Source organism: Puntigrus tetrazona, chromosome 23 (assembly GCF_018831695.1).
Source record: "Puntigrus tetrazona isolate hp1 chromosome 23, ASM1883169v1, whole genome shotgun sequence".
NCBI lineage: Eukaryota > Metazoa > Chordata > Actinopteri > Cypriniformes > Cyprinidae > Puntigrus > Puntigrus tetrazona.
This window is the reverse complement of record NC_056721.1, coordinates 18,674,352-18,702,186: the sequence shown is the minus strand read 5'-3', so window position 1 is coordinate 18,702,186 and position 27,835 is coordinate 18,674,352. Positions and strand designations below refer to the sequence as shown.

The 27,835-nt window shown below is 34.6% G+C and overlaps 2 protein-coding genes across 2 annotated transcripts in view; both read right to left on the bottom strand.

Moving 5' to 3' along the window:
• The window catches only part of cpne9 (copine family member IX), a 37,655-nt gene extending 27,489 nt beyond the window's left edge, over positions 1-10,166 (bottom strand). Inside the window, exons 1-3 of the mRNA XM_043224183.1 lie at positions 9,580-10,166; positions 3,858-3,898; positions 1,224-1,270 (exon numbers count right to left, since the gene is read on the bottom strand). Coding sequence (XP_043080118.1) covers positions 1,224-1,270; positions 3,858-3,898; positions 9,580-9,656 — 165 coding nt within the window. The 5' untranslated portion in view covers positions 9,657-10,166. The remainder of the gene's footprint in view (positions 1-1,223; positions 1,271-3,857; positions 3,899-9,579) is intronic.
• Positions 10,167-12,910: 2,744 nt separating this feature from the next.
• cmtr1 (cap methyltransferase 1) lies at positions 12,911-27,573 on the bottom strand. Its single transcript, XM_043225175.1, has 24 exons — positions 27,418-27,573; positions 26,108-26,240; positions 25,861-26,012; positions 25,610-25,768; positions 25,420-25,512; positions 24,321-24,392; positions 24,120-24,214; positions 23,970-24,042; positions 23,674-23,872; positions 22,535-22,653; positions 22,349-22,445; positions 21,002-21,134; positions 19,906-20,085; positions 19,741-19,797; positions 19,560-19,617; positions 19,320-19,388; positions 16,355-16,486; positions 16,118-16,243; positions 15,901-15,992; positions 15,191-15,259; positions 14,923-14,970; positions 14,720-14,832; positions 14,485-14,593; positions 12,911-13,609 (listed from the first exon to the last, which is right to left on the bottom strand). The coding sequence occupies exons 2-24, from the start codon at positions 26,214-26,216 to the stop codon at positions 13,474-13,476; spliced, it is 2,490 nt and encodes an 829-aa protein (XP_043081110.1). The 5' UTR covers positions 26,217-26,240; positions 27,418-27,573; the 3' UTR covers positions 12,911-13,473.
• Between the last annotated feature and the right edge of the window lie 262 nt (positions 27,574-27,835).

Below are 27,835 nucleotides of genomic sequence, written 5' to 3'. Positions count from 1 at the left end.
CCAAATCCCACCATAAACCCACCTGATAATGTTAACAAATGCAAAACCGATATAGAAATGCATTTGTTAATGCAACCGTGCTATTTCAACTACCTTTTATGACCTCACCTCTTACGTACATCTCTGTACTCTGTGAGCTACAGAACAAACCAACCATATATAAAAACCCAGAGATATAAAGCTGGATGTGTGATGCTAACATTCAAAAGCAGCAGTGTTCAAATATACCAGCATATTAATATTGTTTTTAAGTAATACCATGATATTCTTCAAGTAACTGTGCATATTTGAAACTCTGTAAATCTGTGTGAAAAGGAATAAAAGGTTTACTGCCTCTTCTGTTCATTTCTTTTGGAAACTGCAGTGATATGTATTTATTTGTATGTATTTTATGTCCATTTATGCCATTAGACCAGGTACAGTAGTTTAAATTTTAATAACATTTTTATTTAATCTTAAAATGTAATTTATTCCTGTGATGCAAAGCTGAATGTTCAGAATCATCAGTGTCACATGATCCTTCTGCTCAAGAAACATTTCTAATTATCAATCTTGACAACAGTTGTGCAGCATAATATATATTTTTGTAATTCTTTGAATAATATAAAGTTCAAAAGAACAGCATTTATCTGAATATAACAGAAATCTTCTCTAATATTATAAATGCCTTTACTGTCACATTTGGAAAAAAAATTGTCTTCTTTGCTGAATAAAAGTATTCATTTCAATAAAACTGTACTGAACAAAGTTTTTAACAGTAGTGTATATGTACACATAATCCCAACTCAGAAAATAACAATATAGTAATTTTTAATGTTTTATTCATGTTTTGTAATTAAAAGCTTCTGCAATACTGTTTCTAAAAGAAACCGTCTCATGGGATTTATCTGGAAGGGAAATAAAAGAATGCATAAAAGAAAAAGAAAAAGAAAAACAGAAGATCAACACAAGAGCAGATAGAGGAGGAGTATGGAGGAGAATATCGACTGATAGACACTACAATCTGATAATAAGAAGAATAAAAAAAAAAACTTCATGGTGGATCTAAAAGTACAACAATGGATCACATCAATACTGCAAAATTGTGTCCTGACTGTAGCGTCTATAGTTGTGGCCAATGGACCGCATTATTTGATAATACAGTTTTTCAAAAGACTGAAAAATTGAACATGCTGAGTACTATTTGTTCTGCTCATACTGTATACTATAAAAAGCATACTAACCTCTCTCCACTCCTTAGTACCGATTCCCTGAACGTACAACACAACCACTGTGAAGAGAAAATGAAGAAAATAATGGTCAAACACAGAGAGAAACAATCAATAAGCTGATAAAAAAAGCACTTGCAGCATGTGCACAGTGAGTTTGTTTAAATGAAGCTAATAGAGGTGCTTCCCTGAGAGCTTCATCTTGCCATCTAAATTAGAAAATGGCTTGGAGAAGTGCCTACTTGTGACCAGTATGGAGTATTAGTCCAAACTCCAGGCCTGTTAAATCTAAGTGTGGAGCAGCAGGTGCGGGAATCTAACCCATCAATTACTCCACTGAATCATTCAATAGGAGTCCAAACAGGAAGTGCCCTGACCAACAAATGAACCGCAGCTCTATGGGTGGTAGTTTGAGAAAATGTCAGAAATGTCTCCGGCCAGGCAAGCTTTTGGCAAAAATATGAAAATTTGAGCATAAATAGTTTGTTCTACAATACGCTCACAGACCTGATGCTATCAACAAAGGATTTGTGAAAGAGCAATCAGTCTTAAATCTCACTGAGAAAAATTGGAACATGAAATTCGTTCTCAAAAAAACTGAGGGGTCTGAATGAATGAATTTCATTCGAACATATTCCTTAAAATAAAAAAATGTGTATTTGTGTGTATATATAAATATCACAAGCCAATACAGTTGCAAAAACTCTTAAATGATTCAGTGGAATATCAGTCCCTTAAAATTATGTCAGAAATAAAATTAAGCCATTATTTTTTTATGACTAAAATTGAAGGCTATGAATACAATTTGCTTAAAAAAATGTAAGTTCTGGATTAATATTTTAAAATTATATATATATATATATATATATATATATATATATATATATATATATATATATATATATATATATATATATATATATTATAATATATTATTTTAAATATTAAAGTATTATTATTTTCAATTTATAATTCAATTATAAATATTATATATTTAAATTATACCTCTGTCTTAAAACATAACAGTTATGAATGGGGATATACAAATCGGCTAAAATTCTAATTATAAAAACAAAATGTATTTTACATTAGACAGGTCATATATTGTAAATATATTCAAAATAAGAATCCTGTATGCAAATAAGTCTTCTATTAATTATGTGGCTTAACACTCAATAGATACAATTGTCTTCTCCCCCTGAGAATTCATGGCCCAGGAATTCAGACATAACTAGCGAAACAAAATCACTCAGAAATAGCATTTCTTGTTTTTCAAGATGCAAATGTTACTCGAAGCAGGGCATTACGAATGCATAATCTCTGAACACGATGAGACTGACCACATTCATTATTTTCAACTCTCTCGAAAAATCTGAGGTAACTACATCGGGCCGGCAAGCGTTTAACGATTTCACATAAATTACATGGAACAATCATCAGAGCACAAAAAGCATTTCAGGAAGAGCAGAAACACCTATTCAGGTATGACCTTTGCCAGATCAACCGAGGAACTGATTTAGAATAAATCTCAGTGCAAATTATGGCAACTCAGATGTCAGTCAAGCGTTTGATTGCTGTGAGCATTAGGGTGAAGGATTAATAAATGTTATAATTTTGGCTTCTCTGACTAAGGCAGGTTTAAAAAGGCAAGCTTTTTTTTTCAACTCGGAGATTACTTTGGAAGAAAAGTAGTCCCTTTGATACTACTAGAAAAAGCAAAATATATGCCCTAAGGGTACAACACTTTCAGCAATAGCTTCACATACCGAATAGCCATGAATAACTCATCCGAAACCTTCCCACTTGTTTTCAAGGCAACAGCAAAATAATTCATGTGAATAGCATTCATGGCTACTGACATCATTTGGGAAGGGAAAATGCTTTGTGTTTCTGCTCAGTGGTTGACCCTCTGAGAGACAGAGGAAAAAAAAAGAAACTTTGAATAATGCAGTAATAAAATATGGCCGCGTTTATATTATCATGCAAGACGACCATTTTATTACCCTTAAGAACAGCAAATGCAACTCGGTCAGAATTATTATATGCTCATTAGCCAATTAAGAAAATCAAAAAGCTCTAAATTAATATGCAAAAGCTACATTTTCAATACTAGTTATATTAAAGTTTATGCATGCAGAAGTTTGAGATGTCGGACAAGTTTTAATATAACAGTTTTCTGTAGGCTGTGCACAATATGCTCTGCCTAATATTCTTTAAAAAATAGTTAAAACACATTATAAAACAATAAATAATGGCAATTTTGACCTAAATACCATTTCATTTTTAGCTCAGCAAAAGAGCTTATTACAAAAAAAATCTAAAAATGAACAATTAAAAATTGAAGTCCAATTTTGTGTAAGCTCCTATTTAATATTAGTTCAAGTAAGCAATAAAATATATAGTATCAGTCCATCACACTGTTGAGCATATTGCATTGTGGGATACAGTATACACCTTTTTTGTATATGTCAATGTTTTGGCAAAAATAATAGGTTATTCCAGGTATACCATGCATAATACAGAAAATATACATCCTGTGAATATCTAATGCATAAACAGTATGAGCATTATGATAATGTACTATTGAAACATATCCACAGACTGGTGTCAAGCCTCACATCAAGGACAATCACTAAGACCAGGACTTACCTGGCGCTGACCTTGAGAATGTATCGACATCCAGCAAATTCCTGGAGAAACAGAAACACAGACATGCTCAGGCACAATGCAGACGGAACAAAATAATTGCTGGCAATAATAATCCAACAAAACCTAGCTAGAGGAGATTGTTTTATTGTGCTTAGAACAGATGGTTACACAGAAACAAAAGCAGCATCTATGTTTGTCCTGTGTGAACAAAGAGACTCATTGATGCTCAGGTCAGAGTTTTCTTCTGCCAAGCATCAATAATGAAGGTCATAAACACAACAAGCACAACTGAAATCAAAACTGACCCTATTTACGTTCTTATTAATAATGTAGTTGCCCTGTGTTGTTGTAGCGGAAAAAAATGTATACACACTTAAAAAAATAGTTTCCTCTGATAATCAATAAGACAAAAATAATTTCTTTATGTAAATTAAAATAATTTCTGAGAAATCAAAAATATACCTACCGGTCAAAATATTTTAAATATTTTTTTAAATATATTTCTTATGTCCGTCAAGGCTGCATTTATTTAATCAAAAATACAGCCAACAAACAGTATTATTTGCAATATTTTTGCAATTTAAAATAATGGGTTTCTCTTTTAATATATTTCACATAATAATGAATACTTTTTATTCATCAAAAGAATATAAAAAAATATCAGAGGTTTCAAAAATATATAAGCAGCACTGATAATAAATCAGCATATTACAATAATTTCTGAAGACTGGAGTAATGATGCTGAAAATTCAGCAAAATTCATCGTAATAACATTATTGATAAAAAATAAACAGAATGATTTTGGCACTGTTCTGATACATATATATATATATATATATATATATATATATATATATATATATATATATATATATATATATATATATATATGCACACACACACATACATACATATAAATAAAGTTTAAATAATTATCAACATATATGATGAACTTAACTGGGATATTTTGTCAGCATATGTCTTACTGTACTTATTTTTTAACGTTGAGCATGATTCATTAGACAACATAAGAAAACATAATCTGTCTTTATAATCTCTTATCAAAATGTAATAATTTGGAGTTTTTCAAAATGACTTCCCTTTGCAGATAAATTCTTCCTTTTCAACCACTCGTTCTGGCACATAACAGTCAGCTTACACAATCCTATCAATTCCCACCTGATAAAATCAAGTCTCATCCCACATTTTTCTCATTCCGTATCTTGCTTCAATTCAAAATGCATCAAGCTACAGAAGTTAAATGACTTGTGAAAAGCATTTCGAATTGACCTTAACTCTGTCAAAAGAAATATATTTTAACAAATGCTGTTGATCAAATGTAATGTTTCATAACTGCAACAACATCTATTTAACTTTTGAGCGTCCATCCATCAGTCTGTTATTGCTCTCTGACGTCGCATTTAAATTTAAAGACCAGACCGCATTAAAACGGACGTGATGGATGGCCAGTAACAGCAACCAATAGATATTCTCTCACAGGAGAATTGTGTTTGTGGAATAAATAGATAGAGGAATAGAAGAAAGGCTAGGGAAGTACAGCAGAGAGCACATTAATCCATCCGACTGAGCAGAGAATCGATTCCATCTCTAGTCTGCAGGATGCGGCTCTGAGCAACAGGAGGTATTGCCTGACATCTGGTGTGACGCCAGCTGTGACGTTTTAAACCCGAATAAATGGGTCCTGAAGCTCTGGCATCTCAACAGGGAGCTCTTTCACGTGCACCTTACTTAGGGGGATCCCTTGACATACCGCTTGGCTTCGGTCGGTGGGTTTTAGGCGATGACCTTGATCGCCGGAATAACACGTTGCAAAACTTCCTACTCACACATTCAACTCCGTTACGCCTGGGCATATTCATCACGTTAGTCAAACATTTGAATTTTATTACTGGATGTAATTAAATCGCCTAGCCAGCCAGCATCCTCCAAATCAGGTTATGAAGATCAGTTGATATATAATTCAAACTCTGACGCACTCAAAACCGGCCCGGCAGACCTACATATCCATCTTCATGTTAAACAAGACACCATGAAATCTTCACTCAAAGGAAAACAGACTGACAGTACAGTAAAGCATTTTCCTTTCTGCTGCTGCCAGGCTTGAGTCATACGTTCAAAAAAAATATACAGAGAAAATGTTTTTCCTTGCTTCTCGATATAGGGAAGATAGGAATTTACAAGCTTTCCCCGACAAACGAAACAGATCCTTTAAGATCTCCCGGTCTGAGAGTCTTCAACACATTCCCTTGTTCTGGTTTCCCTCCAGACTCTCCCTTATCGAGTGACACAACGGCATCTGCTGCAATCTGTGTTGACAGTGACAAACAACCTTGATGAATTGGCTTCCCCTGTGAACAGCTTCCACAATTTGCCGGCGTAATGCAGTGACAGAAAGACACTCTTTCACTAACTTGTTGCCTTGCAAAGTGGTATCGTTTTTGAACGCTTGTGTGCGACTTCATAATAGATTAAAGTTTCCTGTGGAGTTTTGAATACGGTTAACTACTCAAAGCCATCAAAACTGTAATTGCTGGTTGCTTTTTATCTCTAATTCCTAGAGAAAAGCACGGTTAGCATGCAAAATACTAATTAAAAACGGCCAAAAGTATGTGAACACCAAGTATAAAGAGCTGACGCTGGAACTCACAGGGCCCAGGACATCATTTTAATGAGTGGGCTGCCTCTCTCCTAAGTTCTGTGAGTAGGCTACACCACTGAGGACCTTGGTGGGCAACAAACTGTTGCAACAAAGTTAGAAGCACAGAATTCTCTAGAATGTCACTAGAGAACCCAGGCTAATTGGAAAAACATGCTTGTGGCAACGTTTCAGCAAAATTATATTACTCTGCTCGCATATTTCGCAGCATGTTCAGTGAATGGCGCCGTTTGCTGTATAGTTTTATTAATAAACAAGAATCTAGGAATATTTTGTTCCATTGGCTGTTGCGTTTATTGCAGAAGTTCGGAAATGCGTGTTAAAAGGTTAATTGCTTTTGAAAATAACGAACCGGCGACACTAAATTTAATGATAGTATTAACAAAAGCAAGTGTAATGTAAAAATACTATGGTTTAAACAACTGTGGCGTTTCAGCTTCGTTCTAAAAGACTTTGAGCTCTTTTATTGTGACCTTTGTTTTGTGGGACGCTTCAAATTATAAGGGCAACGAGGTACTGGGTGAGCTACCCAGCAAGTTTACTTCATCAGAACAGCTTGTTATTTGAAAGAAACATCAAAATGTATTAGTTTACAAAACAAGCACCATGGTAAAATAATTCGTAGACTATCACATAGCAAGAACACATGCCAAGGTAAATCTTTACTGATTGATAGTCTGCTAAATAATCATAATTGATTGATTATAATTATCAATAAAAGTTGATTGTGTTTTACTGCTACTGGCAGTGAATTATGTACATTTTTGGACTTCTGAAGACATGTAGGCAGAGTCCTGATTTTTAACTTTAATTGTAAAATGAATTCATCACTTAATCACCTGATTTAAGTATAAACCTGTACGGCTTTTGGATTAATTAGTTGCTTAAACCATCACTTCTGGCCAACATATGAGTCTATAAACCATAATAGCGTTTTCTCTAGTGAAAAAAAATCCACCTCCTGCTATCCTCTCACATTAAAATCAACCAAAATACTTGCTTAGAACTGTTTTAGACTCATTTTGCTTGTCAACAGTGCTTGATCTACGCATATTTCTCTTCCAATTCAGATGAGACATATTCTTCAAATAAAGAAAGCAATATTATGGATAGACTCACATTTTTGCCAAAAGCAAGTATTTGAAGTTAAAAAACATCTTGATGAATTAGTTTCTTTTTATATAAAAAATTATAATAAAAAAAACTGCTTACTGCTTTACTAGACATTAATAGTTGGATTTGAGTTGTGTGGATTACTGGAAGATTATTGTGATATTTTTAACAGGTGTTTGGATGGGATTCTGACGGCACCCATTTACTGCAGAAAATCCATTGGTGGGCAAGTGATGTAACGCAAAATTTCTCCAAACCTTTTTCAATGAATAATAAACTCACATAAATCATGAATGGCCTGATGGATATTTGTTTTCTTTAATAATTTCCTTTAGTAGAATTTGAACAGGATGCCATACACTGCCATGCAGTGCATTAAGTCCACAAACTCAAGCCATTGAAACCATTTGCATCCTGTCCTGCTGCACTTTCTTTCACCGCTGAGGTGTCATGCCACCAGACGCTGCCTCAAAGTGAAGCAGAAACCCATTGGGCATCTAGAAGCGGAGCGTATTTCGTTGCTGTATTTCATTTTTCATAAATCCTGATCTGTTGCATTCATATCCCAGCAGGCTACTATGAAATATGTACCATGAGGTACCACTTGCTCTATTTTCTTGCCCCCGTCTTCCACCTCAGCCAAATTACTGCTGAAGGCTCAGCGGGCAGAGCCTGGCGGCCGCAGATGTGTCTCATGTATAAAGAGACCTCCCTTGGATATCTGGGCAAGCAGTGTCTGAAGTGAAGGCTTTATGCAAACACACAGACAGCATCAGCAGTCAACACATTCATTATTCAGGAAAGAGTCTGTGCTGTTGTTTGTTGCCAGTGGTGTCTGTCCAACAAGGAGAGAACGGTCCAGAGGGACACAGCAAGGGAAGAGGTCAGCCAGGCATTAAAAAAGGTCGCCCTTTATAAACACAGATTAAACTGTGATTTGGATTTTATCAGTATTTGTTTAACTGACGTTTCACGAAAAGTAACAAATCATACAACGCAAAATACTCAAAACATGCAGCTAAACAATCATTTCCTCCGGCAGTGAAGACTTCAGGCGAAGCAGAAGACAATTACGAGCTATTTTCAACATGAAAGCTAAGCACAAACAGGCAACAAAAATAAACCACGATTCATAAATCAACACAATCGTGATATTTAACTCCACGAATCACGTACGGCCAAGAAAGGGGTCAAACGCACTTGCAATGCCCAAAAATGCTGTCTGCGTAGGGAACTCGTTACATTTTAGGAAGCAATCTGCAAGTCATGAATGCAAACAGACAACTCGGACAAACAGATTCACCCCAAAACCCTTATGGAAAAAAAAAAGGATGGTACAGTAACGCTGCCAATACATAACCAAAAATTCAAGACTGACCTAATGTCAAAGTAAATGACCTGGAAAGCAAAAAGACTATTCTGAATATTAGACATGTCCCTTCTGTTGGTTATGTAAAAGCAGCAAGAAGTACTGACTCGTTTCGACATGTTACATGGTATCACCATCACTGTACCATATACTGCCACAGCACCGTTTTGTAAAGGTATGGTTTTTGCTGCCCTATATAGCCTACCATGGTGCTGAAAGATTACCATATTCATGTACCATGGTATTTATACGAAACTCAAATCCCCCTCCAGCAAGAGTGATACGTGTCTCGCAAATGCACAGTCCACCAAATATGTTTTCAATAGTTATATATTTTCCGCCGAACTACTTAGTCGCTGCTTTGCGTATTTTTTAAAAGATGCTTGGCTTTAACGGCACCTTCTAAATGGCCAAACACAAATGTATTTTAACAGTTAATGATATTTTTTCCGACGAACATAAAACACACACAGCGAAAGGCAAGAGAGAAAAGGCACGCCGCTTTTAAGACGTAGCGAATTACGAGCGTCAGTAATATCATAACGAGCCATATTCGCTCTTACCTGCACGAGACGGTGATCTCTATTTTGGTGGCAGGTACGCTGCTGTTTAACGGATCAAACTCCCCGATCGATGCCATTGCAGCTCCTCGGGAGTTTGAGATAAGTCTTCAAATGACTCCAAAATCTGGGTCTCACTCGTCTCGGGCGTCACACGTGCAATACAACCCAGCAAACCGGCGCAGAAATGCGGCTTTCCTTACAATTTGGGCAGAGCGAACATCATCGGTCCGTTTGAGTCTGACCCCCTCGCGCACCTGAGGAGAGAGCGCGCGTTTGATCGGCGGGCAGGTAGAGTCTGACTGGACCTCCTCGCGCCCTCCCTCGGCGAGGACACTCCGACTCCGCTTTGAAAACTTAAATTGAAAACATCAATTTTTAATATTACAGGAGCCATCCAATATTTATGAGATGCGGTGTCAGATATGGATCTGAAACCTTTGGGGACGTTTAATCTATTGATGTGGGGAAACGATTTTCAAATATCCCGTTTTCCAAACGCCCACGGCTCTCAAAATCCGACTGAGCTGTGGTAAACGTCGATGTTGCGCAATATAAATAGCAAAAAATACTCAAGTAGCCTACTCCTCAACACCACATGTCAATACACGAGTTATGAATCTGCTGATATATCGGAAAGCGCTATGGCCGTGTCTCATAATCTATGAGCTGTCTGCGTAAATAGCATTTTTGGCCACGAAGTGATCGATTTAAACGTCTTCGATATTCGTGAATTTTGTCTAAATTAACAAAGCACCAAATGCTCTTTAAAGTAACGCTACACGAATCCTAAATGTGTTCTTTAATAATAGTAGTCTATTATTTTGCTGAAGGCCACGCCAGAATGTTTTGTGTCAAAATCTAGAGTTGCCAATATAACATAATTTATATAATTTTGGCCATCCAATGTTCGGTTTAAATATCTGAACTCAAAAAAAAAATGCTGCTACACTAAAAGGAACATAGCCTAAATATTTAAAGTTCCACAATACATTACATTGGTAATGATTCACTATAAAAGCAGCTCTGTATGTGTATGCATGCATGTCATAGACTTTTTATACAAATAAATGTATCATTTTGACAATAAATCAGAAACTGCCTATTGATATGCCTACCTAGACAGCATTTTTTGGCATCATGTGACTGAATGTGTAATAAAGTTGCTGAAAAATACAGTCTATGTGAATTAAATAGAATGGCATGAAAATTAGGAAATATTACTAGCTTGAAATCTTATATTAGGAAATATTATTATTATCATACCACTACATTGCTTTTTGTAAAGTGAAATGTACCAAATATTGGAATTTGTCAATGTCTAAATGCACTTACGTTACCAAAAAACGGTAAAGTAACAAAAAACCAACTGTGGACTTTGTATATTCATTAAATATATAAACATATGTATAAAAACATATCATTATACAACGTCGCAACTACTATGGTAATATTATAGAACATCTCGAAGTAATGCCACTTTTGAAAAAAATGGTAGTGCCATGGTACTTTTTTTGTCCCGTTTCGTAATTGAATCCCCTTCGGTCAATTTAATTTTAGTTTCCAGCCATCTTCGAAATGACCAGACTTTTAACCTTAATTTTAATAAAACTCTGGTGCCCGGCGGCAAGACAGAATACTGTTATATCTTCTGGACGCTTCCCCTATACCGGCTAGTGATGGGCAGTATTGCTGCAGCGCTGTTCAATTGCTTTAGGGAGATGGCACATTGAACCTCCTGGCCAGAAAAGAAAGAGAGAGTGTGTGAATGGAGACGAGGGGGGGACAGAGTTTGTATACGTTCCCATTTGGTTACTCAGCCAGTGAGCAAGCGAGCCCTTTGGCGGAGAGGAACCTCTCTAACGGAAGCCATCTAAAGGGAAATTTAATTGTCCTTTGAGGTGAATCTCTGCTTAGCTTTCCAGTCACAAACTCAAAGCAAGAGATGGATAGGGAAACAGGGTGTGGGAGACTCTCATTACACCTGCATACAAAAGACCGCCTGTGTCCCGCCGTCCTTGAGATGCCACAAACCTACAGCTTCGGAGAAGAAATGAAAATACACAGCAAGATACACAATATGCTCATTAGTGATGTGTCAGTCACGGTGACAGTCTATGTATTGTTGTTTTAGAGGAGCAAAATACAGATATAAAAGCGTACAGAATATAAGACATGACAAAATAAATTGGACCTGCCATAAGGACGCTTCATCTTTCGTTCCTCCTGCGAAGGCGGCATCGCTATCCTGAATCATAAAAACCTGCGGTTCAGATGTGAAGAAACTCCTAAAGCCTGAAGTATTAAAGTTTGGCATGAAAAAAAAAAAAAACATCAGACCTGCGGGCGATAAAACGGGTGAAAACATCCCATGGACTTACTATTAAAGAAGGGACATCTAGGGACCAGAATATCTGCAAGCAACCACCCAAACACCATAACAACCACAAAGCAATGCATTCAAATCCATTAGAACACCGTAGCATTGCTAAGGTGATTTTCGCAAAAGCAAAGTTTCTCAACCGCTTACTTTTTTTAAAAAAAATATCACAAAATGGAACTACATTATTGAACAGCTTTATTAAGTTGAATATTTACATTTACTCTATGGTCTTTCTGAATGTTTGATCCGTGCATATTTCTCTCCTGATTTCAAACATTAGAAGTCGATGGACTGTAGTTTTATGCATTACTTGTTAGACATGTTTATCAGTTGTTTGCACTCATTCTGATGGCACCCATTCACTGCAGAAGATCCATTGGTAAGCAAGTGATGTAATGCTAAATTTGACCAAATTCTGTTCCTGTTCTGTTAAGTTATCTACAAGTTTGATGGCCCGAAGGGGAGTGAATTATCAGCGAATTCTAATTTTTGGGAATTTTATAGCCGATTTGAAATTACGAAATGCGCATATAAAACATTATACATAAATCTAGTTCTCTTCTGGCATTTGTAAGTTTTCACTGTTCAAACACTTCATTCAGACAGCCTGTTCTTCCAGATTGTTTGGATTCTCAATGCAAGCAGAAACAAATGGAGTGTCTTATCAGCAGAGGTCCCAGCTCCAAATCTTCAGTCACAGTTTTCTTTTCCTACAATGGAGCATAAAATCAAATGCTATGCTCTTGTTGGTCTTCCAGCTTTTGCTGGCAAAAAAAAGAAAACACTTTTGAGTGTCAAACCCACATCTCGAAATTCCAATCAACAACCGATGAATAGAATAGTCCCACCGCCCTTCGTTTTGTATTTTTTTTTATAACATCTGTCGCTGCTTCCATATAATCGTGACCTTAAAAACCCAACAGACACGAATAATGAAGCATACCACGATTATTCAAGGAATAAACTTCCTCAGTGGTTTAATGTAATCAACATCACGAAACAGGTTTAAAATTCAAATCCTCTCCCGCAACCACCAGAAACGGCAGGTATCTAACGCTTTTAAACACTGAAAAAAACTAAATGAGCAAAACAAGGCAACACATGCACACAGTAGAGCGAATGCACACCGTCATGCTGTTTTACATGGCTATCTCTGATGAACAGAATCTGCAGCTACACATCTGATCGATTAGTGGAGGAATAATTCATGTGAGGAAGCAAGTTTTGAAGTTCAGGAGAAAAAAAACGTGGACAGGGAAAAAGCAATGTCATCTAAGTTTCTTCCTCCTCTGAAGATAATGGACACACGCAGATACACACCACCGAGCACCAAGACGCCCTGTCGTCTAACTCACAGGGGCTATTTTGGAGAGAGCCCTGAAGTGTGAAGAAACAAGTTTGAATGTTTCTCAGCGGACTCTGGTGAAAGCTACAGTGCCCCCTGGTGGTGAGGAGAAAGTACAGTCTATGCTATGTTCCGCAGCGCGGCATGATTATGATGTGTACATGTGTTTTTATTGTTGACAGTGCTGATGAATGAAGGTGAGCACGTCGTCTTTAGACAGTTTGTCAGGGTTGACCCGCGTCTGGGAGTCGTGAACTCGGACACCCTCCTCCCAAGCCCAAAACAGCCTGTCTTGATGACATGCACTGAGAGAAAGGAGAACACAGAAAAACAAATAAAAAAAAGTTATGAAATAAGAAAGCATACAGGTGTTTCATGAATGAGAATGCGTTACATTATACACAAGTTTAGTTTAAACAATAGCCAAATAAAGAATACTGCATCACGGTTTACACAAAAAATATTAACATCATAACGATACATCAAATGTTTTCAACATTGATAATAAAAAGAAACAATAATTGAGCACCAAATTAGTTTTTGAACAGTCACGTGACATCACAAGAATAAATCACATTTTAAAATATGACGCATACGACATGTATTTCACAATATTGCTATTGTTTTTACTGTATTTTGACCAAATAAACGAAAACAGACTTAACCTATTTCAAAAACATAAAAATATGACCTCAAATAACTGTATAATAGTCTGCATATTAGATTAAACCATATTTGTTCAAATTTTAACAACAAAATATTAAAGGAATGTTAAGCCCTTTATTTAAAATGTAAAAAAAATATTTATGCTTTGGAATGCCTCGCTCTATAGCACATTATAATAAATGGGTATCGTCAAATTGGCTTTAACAAAAAAACCATAACATTGCCACTTGCTTTACACCCAGAGCATTCTTTTAAAGAAAATACAAAGCAATAACCAACCAGTATCTGTGAAAAATGCAATACGATTAAAAAAAAGATGCTGGGGGTTTAAAGAGATACTTGTTTCTTTGAAGGTCACATAAGCTACATAAAGGCAAGAAATATTTGTGCAAAATCTTCTTGAAAATTCTAGCTATGTAATGCAATTTTTCTGCTCAGCGCTTCAATCCAAAATCGGTTGCCAGTGTAGTGCCAGTCATGCAGGATTACTTTATATTGGCACTTTAATACTTACTGGAAAGGTGCCACGGAACCAGGCGGCAATGTATAAGTCGATTCTTTGGTCTGCTTATTGTAGAAAAACTTTCTTTTTAAACTTTTGCTGAACGCCATGGTCCATGGGTCTGTCAGAAAGACATTAAATCACAGATTCGTCTTTAATCAAATCAAATTCATTCAAATAATCACAAATTCGTATTTAACGATGAACTTCACTAATATAATTTTGTTATGTTATTATTCTCTCTCACCATTGACTGTTTTGATGATGTAAAGGCCGCTGGGGAGGAAGTGACGGTCATCTCTGCCTGTGTACGACAGTCTTGGCATCCCACCCGAGCTCTTGGTCACCTTCATTTCCAACCTGTTGAAAAAAAAAATTAAATTAAATATTAAAAAAAAAAAAAAAAAAAAAAAAAAAAAAAGCAAATGTAATTGCTATGGTTAAACGCACCTCACAAAGATCTTCTCCATCTCCTCTAACCTATACACTTCCTTCACTCTAAAAAATAGAGAGAGAATGAATGAATGTGGCTCAAACAGCAAGCATACTGATTTGCAGTATCATCATAAACATGAAAGATCCTGTCTAGGCTCTAGTAAAACACAGTATCTTCATTAATTTTACATACTGCACCCTCCGGTGTTCATAGGACTTCCTGGCCCCCAGGGCTGTCACTGACATGGCAATTAGCACAACCGCAAAGAGAAAGGAATATTACCGGATGGGGTTCATGTCTGGCCTGCTGGGTTTGGACACAGCCTTCACAAACTTCTCGGCCATCTGTATTCTGCACCAAGAACAGAATAACAAACCCTAATGAACAGCAACTAAAGCTGATTTGTGAGGTTAAAATATCAATCCTACTTATCAAGATGCAAAATGACATTAGATAAAAAAGTCTTGTTTTTTGTGAAAACTTAAAAATGGATTTAATGGGAAAGGAAGTTTGCATTCCCCATTGACAGATACATGTTCTTGTTTTAATCATAAACTTAATTTTGTTACATTTCTCCGAAAACGGCGTGTCACATCTTCAATTTGAATCTTGAGTAAATGTTGACTTGAAGATGTTGAAAATTATATTTGCATTGGAAAACAAAAAATTCTGAAATTAGTAATGTATTAAATGAATACGGCAATGCGCAGCAATATTCTGTTATCCCTTACAAGACACAAACCGTAAAGATTGCATATATAAACCTGCTTAATAAAATTGTTTCTTAATGAAAATGATTTTTTTAGTTAGTGAAAGAAAGGAAAAATATATATATATATATATATATATATATATATATATATATATATATATATATATATATATATATATATATATATATATATTTCTACATGTAATAATAATTTGGCAATAGGTTCTGACAAAGAAAGACCTCTGGTAATTTGGAATAGGTTCTGAGAACAAAGAAAGACCTCTGGTTGAAGTGCTGATCTCGGACGTCAGTGCCGTTGAGAACAAGAGCATCGAGAACATGCACAGCGTTGATTCTTCTCTGGGCTTTTCCCTACAATCACAGACAAAAAGGCTCAAAATAAAAAAATTACTGAAACAGCACAAGAGCTCTTTCCCCTTACAGTACTAATGTCAAGCTGTCATTTAACAGTTCTCTCTCAACACTAGCTCTCTCACCTCTCCCTTCAGCTCCTGGACGATCTCTACGCTCAGTAGTGTGTCTCTGGGCAGCTCCAGTTTGAAGTTCTCCAGCTTCTTCCAGCGTAACGGGGCTTTGCCGTCCCACGTGTAGATCTGAGATCTCTGCATACACCCACACCTTAGGTTTTTCACTCAAGGATATACATGAACACAACGCAATTTAAATATAGACTATATAACTATAAATATCACATTCATAGGCATATTCCTTACCCCAAGTCCCAGAAGAAAAAGCTGTTCTCCTCCTCCCACAATGCACCTGTAGTCTAGTACGTGCTGTAGTTTATCCAGATTTCCTGAGCTTAGTGCAGTTGGTCTGGAATTAAAACTGTCCATATCTGAGCCCTGAGATAAAGAGAAATTCAGTTATATTTAATTTATATGAACTGAATGCTGTTAAAGCAGGGGCAGAGCTTAGGGTTGGCCACCTCACTCATACTGTATATTTAAATTGCTATTTCTGCCTGTTTTATTCTTGACAAGAAGTGCATTTATTCAGTCGCAGAACATCTTTACAATCACAGACTATGACATGATTTGATGAGTGTCAGATCTGCATCACGTTCACCGGTGACAGCTCCTAAAGACCAAACACAGCCTAATAACCAGCTGCTGTGCTGACCTTTCATCAAAAATAAAAGAAAAAAAATTATATAAATCATTTTTACATTATATAGCTGTAAGTATTTTCCTGTCTCTTAGTCTAATTAATTCAATTTCTGTATATTTCTGCTGAGGGGCATGAGTAGCCTAGCTAAATATAATAGCTAGTTTATTATAACGAGTTTATGTGAAGATTATTTTAAGTTCATTTAAACTACAAGTTATTTTTACAGTCTAATAAATGTTCAAATGGATAGTTCTTAATTATAATCTAATGTTTAATGGCTATAGTCAATGGTTAAATATTAGGGGAATTTTTTTTAAATATTAAATTGTTATTTAAAATAATAAAAATATGTTGTTTGTACATTCATTTGAAGATCGAATGTGAAATTATTGCTATATAAAAGTAGATTTAAAAACGTAATGTAAGGTGGGATTAAAATGTGCGATTAATTAGTTATTAGCTCTACCTCTCTTTTCAACCAGACGATTCAACACTAGCTGCACGGATTTCAGGCTTCCTAACAGACATCTCAGCATGCATGAGAGATCATCACCTGCAGCTCAACCTGGCCAAGACTGAACTTCTTGTTTTCCCTGCCACACCAACTCTACAGCACAACTTCACCATCCAGCTAGGTCCGTCTACAATTACCCCATCGACTTCAGTCAGAAATCTTGGTGTAATCTTTGACGACCAGCTGACCTTCAAAGAGCACACTGCAAAGGCTGCTCGATCTTCCAGATTTGCATTACACAAAATCAGAAAGATCAGGTCCTTTCAGCTGCGCAACTTCTTGTCCAGGCCCTGGTCATATCTAGGCTGGACTACTGCAATGCTCTTCTGGCTGGACTTCCTGCAAGCACAATCAAACTTCTACAAATAATTCAGAACGCAGCACCGCGATTGGTCTTCAACGTGCCCAAAAGAACCCACGTTACACCTCTCTTTATCTCCCTGCATTTGCATGTTTGCTTACGGAACAGCCACCTCACCCACTTCCACTTACTATTACAATTCTACATCCCCTTTAGAATTCTGAGATCTGCGAGTGAGTGACGCCTCGTGGTATCATCACAGAGAGGCTCAAAATCACATATAATATATATATATAATTTGATAGCCTAAACATTCAAACAAATCCTGCAAAACAAGTTTTAAAGTTGGACATTATTTGATTATGGCACTTGAAATCCATTTACCAGGCTCCTCCCCCTAGTGGGCTATGTTACAAGCCATATTACAAAATTTTGATGTACTACAGTATTTTATAACCAGAACCTTTTTTAATCTTTACAGTAAACATATTGTAGGAAAGGTCTTGAGTTTCATGGTTCCATTTTTAATGACTACCTTCTGACAGAAGTAATATTGTAATATTGTGACAAAAATATAGAAGCTTGTGACAGGAAAATGCAATAAACCTTTTTAGGAACCTCCATTTTTATGATGTCAACTTCAAATTTGGAACACGACTCACATAGATATATTATTAATTATTATATACACATACATATATACACACACACACACACACATATACATATACATACATACATACACACATATACATATATATATACATATATATATATATATATATATATATATATATATATATATATATATATATATATATATATATATATATATATATATATATATATATATATATATATATATATACATACATATATATACATATATATATATATATATACACATATATATATATATATATATATATATATATATATATATATATATATATATATATATATATATATATATATATATATATATATATATATATATATATACATATACATATATATATATATATATATATATACATATATATATATATATACATATATATATATATATATATATATATATATATATATATATATATATATATATATATACATATATATATATATATATATATATATATATATATATATATATATATATATATATATATATATATATATATATATATATATATATATATATATATATATATATATATATATATATATATATATATATATATATATATATATATATATATATATATATATATATATATATATATATATATATATATATATATATATATATATATATATATATATATATATATATATATATATATATATATATATATATATATATATATACATATATATATATATATATATATATATATATATATATATATACATATATATATATATATATATATATATATATATATATATATATATATATATATATATATATATATATATATATATATATATATATATATATACACAAACAATTCTAATTATCATTATCATTTGGCAGCACTAAATATATGACATACTATAATATACTAAAGTTTTTTTAAAGTTTTTGTTAATTTCCCTTAACCAAAAATACAATTCCTTTTTTGTGTGAATTATGACATTGACACAGGCTTCATGTGATTCACCCACTTAGCTCTTCTACTGTAGAACATCCCGTCCACAAGAGCATTACCACATCCCCAGCTAGCTTCTCAAAGCCTACACACACTCTTACCTTCACAAGCTCATAGAACTTTGTTTTTGGATCCGATGTTGAAGGAGTGACTCTGGCTTTATCAGGAATCTGCACAAAGATAAAGATTCTCAAGGTCTCGATCATTCAAATCTGCATCAGTTGGTCCTTACATATACCTACGCAAAACAATGTTCTTTGAAATCTTTCAGACGGCACCAAAAAGCATTAAACTAACCCTCAATCCACTATGAAGCCCGTGGCTATAGTGTTTGGACTCACCCCCCACAGTTTGAGACATTCTTTGCGGATATCTGCTTGCCTGGGTTCAAACAGTGCCCTAGAAAGACACAGAGCATTGTGAGTGACGCTCATACAGACCCAGACACGTGTGCACAAACAAATAAAAGGGAGTTTGAGATGAATGCCCTGAAACACACCAGAGGAAGAATGTGTGACTCACGTATCTCTGACGTACGCATGGATCTTAGCCAGAGCTTTGATCTGCACTGCACAATGGCTGCAAGACAAGGGATCAGAGTTCAATAAACAAACCTAAGCATGAATGAATGCATAGAGAGAGCCAGAGAGAGGGAGACAAAAGAGGGTCAGCAAGCGGTGACGATACCTTTCATTGGAGTTGATCATGAATTGAAAGAATTCAGTGTCTCCTTTAATGATGTCCAGAGGGACGACTTCGGTAACGTCTCTCTCTGAGTGTCGGAACTGATTCAGTTTCAGGTTGATGGTGAACATATATTCTCTGACAGCATCGGTGCCTGGCTTTAAACTTTTGCACACCACATATCTGCATGCAGACAGACATTAAAAATAAGTACCTTGTGCTGATTAACTAATAGTGGCATCATGTGACAGTAAGGGAAATGTTTTAATAAAATAAATCAGGCATGTGCATTAATGAATATAGTATTTACTGTATTATTTTATAGTTTTATTATTTAAAAAAGACGCATTAAAAAAATGATCATAAGAAAATTCTAATAATCAAACATTACTAGACACTACTAGATTAAGGCTTTTATGTTGAAAAACACTTCAAGCTCACTAAGGCTGCATTTATTTAATTAAAATATATGAATAGTGTAAATCAGTAGCACTGTGGAATATTACTACAATTTAAATTAACAGATTTCTATATACTATATTTTCTATACTACTACTTGTGCTCATCAAGGCTGCATTTATTTAATCAAAAATATTTTTTTAATTTTCAAAAAATATATTATTACGATGTAAAACAACATTTTTCTATTTGAATATACATTAAAATATTATTTATTTCTGATGCTAAACTGAACTTTCAGCATCATTACTCTTCAGTGTCACATGATCCTTCAGAAATCAGTGCTAGAAACTGCTGTGCTAATAATAAAACAGCATATTATAATATTTTCTGATGGAACATGTTGTACTTTAGACGGAGCAATGGCTGATGGAAATTCAGCTTTGCAAAACAGTAATAAAATATATTTTAAAATATATTAAAATGGAAACTCATTACATTTTTATAAATCAAAATTAATTACCATAAATTACTCTAAATTCACTGTAATTGTATGTGATTTATACAAACGACAGTGGCAGTGTAATAAATGAATAAATAAAATGTAGCATTGAAGTTAAGGCCATTTTCTGCATAGACATTTTGGGAATAAGCGTATACTGGTACAACGCAACGCAAGTCATGGACAATGAACACACACCTCTCTGAATTGGCAGGTCGGCTGGTGACGGGTTTGAAGAGCGAGACCCTTTCGAAGCAGAGGTACAGCAAATAAATCAAGCCCACACTGAACGGTGTGAACAGGTCAAACGTCTTACACACAAAATGGCCACCTGTAAAATACAACATTTTGTTTTTAGAAATAGAAGCAAAAGTTTTAAAATAATATAACATTAAAAGAACAGTTCGTCCAAAATGTAATGTGTGTATATGGCATTCAGACGAACACATCCTAGCTCTTGAAAGCTTGGTAATGCTCATGGATAGCGTCCATAAATTGGGTATATAGTCAGTTATTTACCTTAGAATTCGAAAACTAGAAATATTTTTGCTGCAAAAACCCAACAAGCTGCTTCAGAGGACCTGTGATAACCCCCGAAGGCATATAGGTTAGTTTCACGACGGATATATCCAATTTACGGAGCTTCAAAATAATGGCCGCTATCCACAAGCATTACTAAGCTTGGAAAAGCAAGGATACTTTTTTAAAAACTGTTCGTCTGAAAGAAGAAAGTCAAATACACATAGGATGGCTATGGGGTGAGTAAAATATGCCATAATTTTCATTTTTTGGCTGAACTATTGCTTTAATCTATGTAAATGGAACATTTAATAGAAATCAACCAATCACAACATTTTAAGAATCATTTAAATAAACTTAAAGGCACAGTAACACAAACTTTCCATTGCATTACCGTTGATTTGGTATACTTAAAATTAGCTCTCAATAACCAAGTCTTCTCTGACAAATTCACATAATTACCTTTCTAATTACAGGATTTGAGAATAAATAGACTCATGTATGGGCGCATCCCAAGATAAAATCCAAACAGATCTGAGACAAGACTGTACAATAATATCAAGGCAAGAAAAGGCATTAAATAATCTTCAAAGCCTAGAGAGAGACATCATTAAAAAGATGAAATCATTTGGAACCGCTGTTAAAGAACTGGCTGTCCTCCAAAACTCAATGTCTGGGATTGAGAAAAGCAACGAGACCTATGGTAACCCAAAAGAGGATATAGTGTGTCATGACAGAGATGGAAGACGCACTATTGATGTCAATCGTCCCTAGAGCGGAGCATGATCAAGCTTTAATGATACTTCTTCAACATCAAGGGGACGAAAACTCATGAAGAGGAAGAAAAAAAAACAGACTGAGTGAAATGAAAAACAAGGATTTCACAAGGAAAGACAACTCATCTTCCAATACACGAAAATGGCCAAATCATACACAAAAAGTCCAAAATATGGAGACCCATAAAAACAAAAGTCCAAGATAGTGTTTACTCTTTTATATGCATACAGACAAAAACACACAAAATACCTGGTCTGACGACAGACATAGCAGTGAGGAACTGACACAGAAGAAGCTGTTTACTCAGGATCTCCTGAATGTTCTCTTGGCCCTCCACAGAAAAACCCTGATGAGCAGCACACCATCAGAATATAACGACCAATCACACCACAGCAATATTCACGTTTCAACCAGTCACAGGAGGGCATATCTTACCCCATCTGCCATTATGAAGTGCAGTCCGCGCCCTTCAGTGCTGTCTAAGACAAAGTTACGAAACGCAGTGATGTTTTCTGGCCGCGTGATGTCACCATCACCATCAATCCCACCCTCACCTGAAACACCAGCAATGAGACATTCAAGAGACATATCCATTTACATTTTTTCTATTACTAAATTAAATCAACTAAATCAAGGCTGCATTTACATGATTAAAAATATAGTAAAAACATAGGAAATATCTGTAATACTTTAATTGTTTTGAAATATTTGTATTTGCATGACGGTAAAGCTGATAATTTTTAGATAAAATTGTTTTAGAATAATCATGTTTATTATGCTATCATGTTTTTATTGTGTTTTATTGTTAGTTAGCTAGTATTTTTTATTTATTTTTTACCTCATCAAATGTGTTTTTTACAAAAAAATGCTTTTTCTATTCCATCGTGATTACCAAATTTGATATTAAATATTAGGCAGCAAAACTGTTAAAAAATTATGAATAACTAGAAGAACAATTAAGTAACAATAATAATTAAGCACCAATAAACAAGCATATATAAATGCTCATTAAAAATTTAAAGGATACATTAAAAAAAGAAAACATTTTAAATTGTCACAATATTTCACAAAATTAGTTTTTTTTTTTTTTTTTAAATAAATGCAGCATTGTTAAGCAAAAGAGCCTTAAAGAACACTTTATTTTAGGGGTTCTTATTTTATTATTAAGTTGCTTATTATGGATGTAAATTATTAGAATTTTAGCCATTTATTAGTAGTAATAAAGCACATATTAATGCCTTATTCTACAACACTAATCCTACCCAATACCTAAACTTAATAACTACCTTACTAACTATTAATAAGCGGCAAATTAATAACTTATAAGGGAAATTTCATAAGTGAGAGTGAATAAGTGTTCTAAAGTTTTATCAAGCCTTTTTAAAAAAAAAACAAAAAAACATTTTTAATTACTTTAAACCTCTGAACAGTAGGGTAGGATTAATACATTATATAATATTTAATATATAAAGTATTTACACAGAAATATTTAATATTTCTACATGAATCAATACAGTAAAAATGTTAGACTGTTTGTTGTTTTTTTTTAACGTTTAAATGGTTGAAACTTATACCATAGTAGGCCTCAAAGAGCTCGCTGGGAGCAGCATAGAAATCTTCCAGTTTGAAATCATTGGCTCCTTTGAGTGTCATCCCAAAACCTTTAGCATGCCAGTGCCGCCGCCACAACACATATTCCGAGAATCCTCCCGGTCCTGCACACACGTCTCCAAAATACAGCAACTCACCATCCTTATCACGCGTCTGGGGCTTCTGCACACACGCACACACGCACACACATCCAATTCAAAAACACAATCAGAACATATTTCTATCCATAACGCCACAGCTTGTGCAACTGATCTCTCACCCCTTGAGAATCCTTTGGGTTAGTGAACATATAGTCAAAAACGTGATCCATATTTGCCATCTTCATAGCAGCTCTGAAGAGAAAACAGAGAGAAACAAATTTAGAAAAGATATGCTTCTGTTATTACGTGCATGCGGAGACGCCGGCCACCTGTTGAGAAAGAAAGCGCCTCGGATTGTTTCATAAGGGTTTGATCGAGTACGTGCTCGCCTCATCTCCTCCCCCTCCAAGTCATCAAACACAGTCTGAAATGAAATGCAAACAAAAAGACATGTTACATTATTGCAAGACACAGAGCACTGTCTGGTCTTATGCAAGACAGGAGAAATATAAGAGAAGTTTGACACTCACTTTGCAGCGAAGAAGGAGATGCAGTAGGTTCTCGGAGCAAAATTCTGTTTCATCGTCAATTTTTAATTTTTTCTAAAAAATTTAAGCAAAGGTACAGTCATACATATAGATATGGGAAGCTGATACTTTTTTATATGATTGTACGGTACTGTTCAAAAGTTAATTTTTTTAAGAAATTAACACTTATTTAGCAAAGACATACATACACAAAAGTGAATGTAAAGTGATGTGCAATATTACAAAAAACGAATTCTATTGCAAACAAATGCTGGTTTTTTTCATTTATCAAAGAAATGATGAATGCATCAGTCTATACAAAAATGTATGCATCAGTGATAATAATATTCATGGCAAAAACAATTTAATTAACTGCATTTTTTAAGTCTAAAAAAAACCAGCAAACAAACCAATTATATTACACACGTTTTTTTTTTCACTTTAACATATGTTAGTAATAATATGTAAGTTATATTTAATTCTTTAGGTGAGTTTACCAAAAAAGTTTTCTGCATACATTAAAAGATGACAGACCAATAAAATATGTTTCAAAAATAATAATAAAATGTTTCTTCAGCAACAAATCAGCATAGGATCATTGAAAACTAGGGTCTTACATTTTGTCATCAAAGGAACAAATTACATTTTTAAATAAATTTCAAATATTAATGTTTTTAAATGAAGCATTGGTGCAAATATTTAATTTAATCTCTTAATTCATGCAAGGTCATAAAAGTGTCTTGAAGAAGTGGGGTTCAATCAAAATAATTTCTTCTTCTTCTTCAGGAATAGCAGCACTTGATATGCACTTAATTGCAAATAAAATCAGCTAACGTGAATTTTCTGTAGTCATAAACAAGATGAAAATATGCTTCAAAACTTAGAAACATTTGGAAGGAACCCAGGCTTATAATAACTGTACAAGTATCACACAATATTTGGTGTAACATTTACAGTTGGTGAGATTATTATATTAGATGCAGAGGTTTATTAGTAAAGCCAATAATTATAAAATGCTGTCTGCACAGCAAACAAGAGGCATCAAACAGCTGAGCAAAACTAAAGTAAAAGATCTTAAACTAATTATTATGTGCTGCAATACCTGGCCCACAGTCATCCAATCCCTCAGCTCATCTGCATCTGGGATCTCTGGAGAACTTTCTGGAAACCACATGACTGCTTCTATAGCACTTGGCTGAGAGCAAAAATGAGGAAAAAAAGGTCCTGGACTACTATTGCTTATATTGTTTTGGTTTTAATATTAAAGAAACATTCTGGAAATGTTGTTGTACCTCCGGCTCATCTTCCCAGTCTACGTTCAGGTCACCCTGGAAGCCCTTCAAGGTCAGACCCAAACCTCTCCTCCCACGCTGGGTGGACGCTTCTACGATCTCTTTCCGCCCTTGTCCGTACTTTCCCAAACCCTCACCTTCTCTGAAACCCATTTTGGCCTGAAGGAAGCAGAGGACGAGATCATTTTAATGCGTTAATACACCATTAAGAGGCTGAAAAGAGAGTAAAAGAACGACACTGTTTAATTTACCATGAGTTTCTGAGAGACTCTGTTATACATTGAGAATTTTGAAGAGGCGTCGTTAGAGGCATCATTGTCCTCGGCATTCTGGGACTTAGAAGGTCTGGAGAAACTGGGTTTGTGATCCTCAACATCGCTGAGAGACTCGCTCTGGCTCGAGTCTGGGAAACAAAAAATAAAATAAACATACTTATACCACCAAAAGAAAATGGCCATGTGAACAGTGTAAAATGTGATAAGAAAACTCCTCTCTAACCCTGACTGGTGGTTCTTTGAGAAGACTCCTCATCCTCATCAGAAGATTCCTCACGGACAACCTTCCTCTTCTTCAGAGGCTCGTCCGATGCTTGTGCCCCTCTCTTCATCTTTAATTCAAGAGGTCCAAGAACCTGCATTCATTCAAAAACAAAATTGATGATTGAAATTGAACATCAGTGAAATGTTTTATTCAAATATAAAAGAGACATTATCAAATTAAATTTATATGCATTTCCAGAGCTGAAATCTGAACATTGTATAAAAGCCATGTTGAATATTCTTATTACATTTTTTTACATATTTAATATAAAAGGTTTTAACAGAGAGGGTTTTCGATATCTCGGTATTTCACTCCATAAATGTCATCAGGCAGAAAAGTCAAATGAAGAAACCACTCCACAAAAATCTTTAGAATAAAGATAGGAATAAAATAGAAAGCAAGTGCAATTGAAGGAGAGATTTCAGACACCACGCAGCACAATAAGTTTTATTCCTATCTTTATTTACTAGTAAAAATGTCTTATAATTTATAAAACCAGATTATCTGCAATAAAACAAACACTTAAATGTATTTAAATGTGTATGTTGCACATTTCCTACCCACTAGAAAGAAAACATTTAAAAAAACTAAATTAAACATCTCAATTAAACATCTGTTAATAAGATCAATAATGCTGCAAAACTATTTTTTTAATAAATGCAATCTCTAGTTTTAAAATGAGTACAGTCTGTCATCTACAACTAACCATATATGTGAAATATATGTCATACATATATGTTTTTCATTCTCTTTATCAATTCATTCTTCACATTTAAAAGTTTGAATGCAATTCAAAAAACTGCAAACCTTAAAACGTGATATTAATAATACTGCTACAATCTTTATAAACCTATATATTTACTTGTCGACATTTCGATTTCATATTCAGGTCAAAACTACAAGTAGAATTAAAAGCAATGAAACAATTAACATTCACCAAGAAGGATATGTATCCTTTATGTCTTCCATTATATAAAACTTAAGCTAAAATTAATTATTTAGCTTTATTTAGCCGCACTGGCAATATGACTATATTGTCTATCCCGGCTTCAAATGTGCCACAATGAAAAGGATTAAGCTATTTATCCTTAAGCGTTTATCGTCCTTCCTATCGCATTTATGTAATTTTTTTAGATTTATTGGGGGATTTTACAAAGTTAATGGTCTTAGAAACGTAACTGTGTGACACATAAACACTAAGTGAAATCAACACTCAGCTTTTTAGGTTTCGATTTCACAAGAAATTATGCTGCGACACTCGCACGTACCCAAAAGGAAAAACGCAGCTATAATCCCGAGCCACCTCCGAAATGTAAATTCATATTTGTATCCAATCGGTACAGTTTCTTAAAAAAATCTGCTTTAGGTTCTACTTCAAATGTCAAATCTGGCCCGCGTTCCTTTTTCAGTGGGTCTTACCGTATTTCTGGCGCATGGTAATTACGTCACCAATAAGGTTGGACAACAACTGCCTGAGCGCTAAACGATTCATATTAATTAGTTCCTGCCCGCATTGTGTTGAAGTTAGCCTATTTATTCTGTTAAGATGATGTTAAAATGCCGACAAAAACTTCCTTATGGCGAAAGTTTAGATCATAAACATTAATAACAATATGCAATCGTCGCTTGGTAACTTTCCAATAACATGGTAACGTTAAAGACTTGTTGGCGAAAGTGAAAATCAAT

Excerpts from the sequence above, each read along its gene's own strand:
- cmtr1 (XM_043225175.1), bottom strand. The coding sequence starts at position 26,216 with ATGAAGAGAGGGGCACAAGCATCGGACGAGCCTCTGAAGAAGAGGAAG. Across the intron at positions 22,446-22,534 it reads ACTTCATAATGGCAGATGGG|GGTTTTTCTGTGGAGGGCCA; the intron begins GTAAGATATGCC and ends GCTGCTCATCAG. Across the intron at positions 15,260-15,900 it reads GATCAGCACTTCAACCAGAG|AATACAGATGGCCGAGAAGT; the intron begins GTCTTTCTTTGT and ends TTCTTGGTGCAG.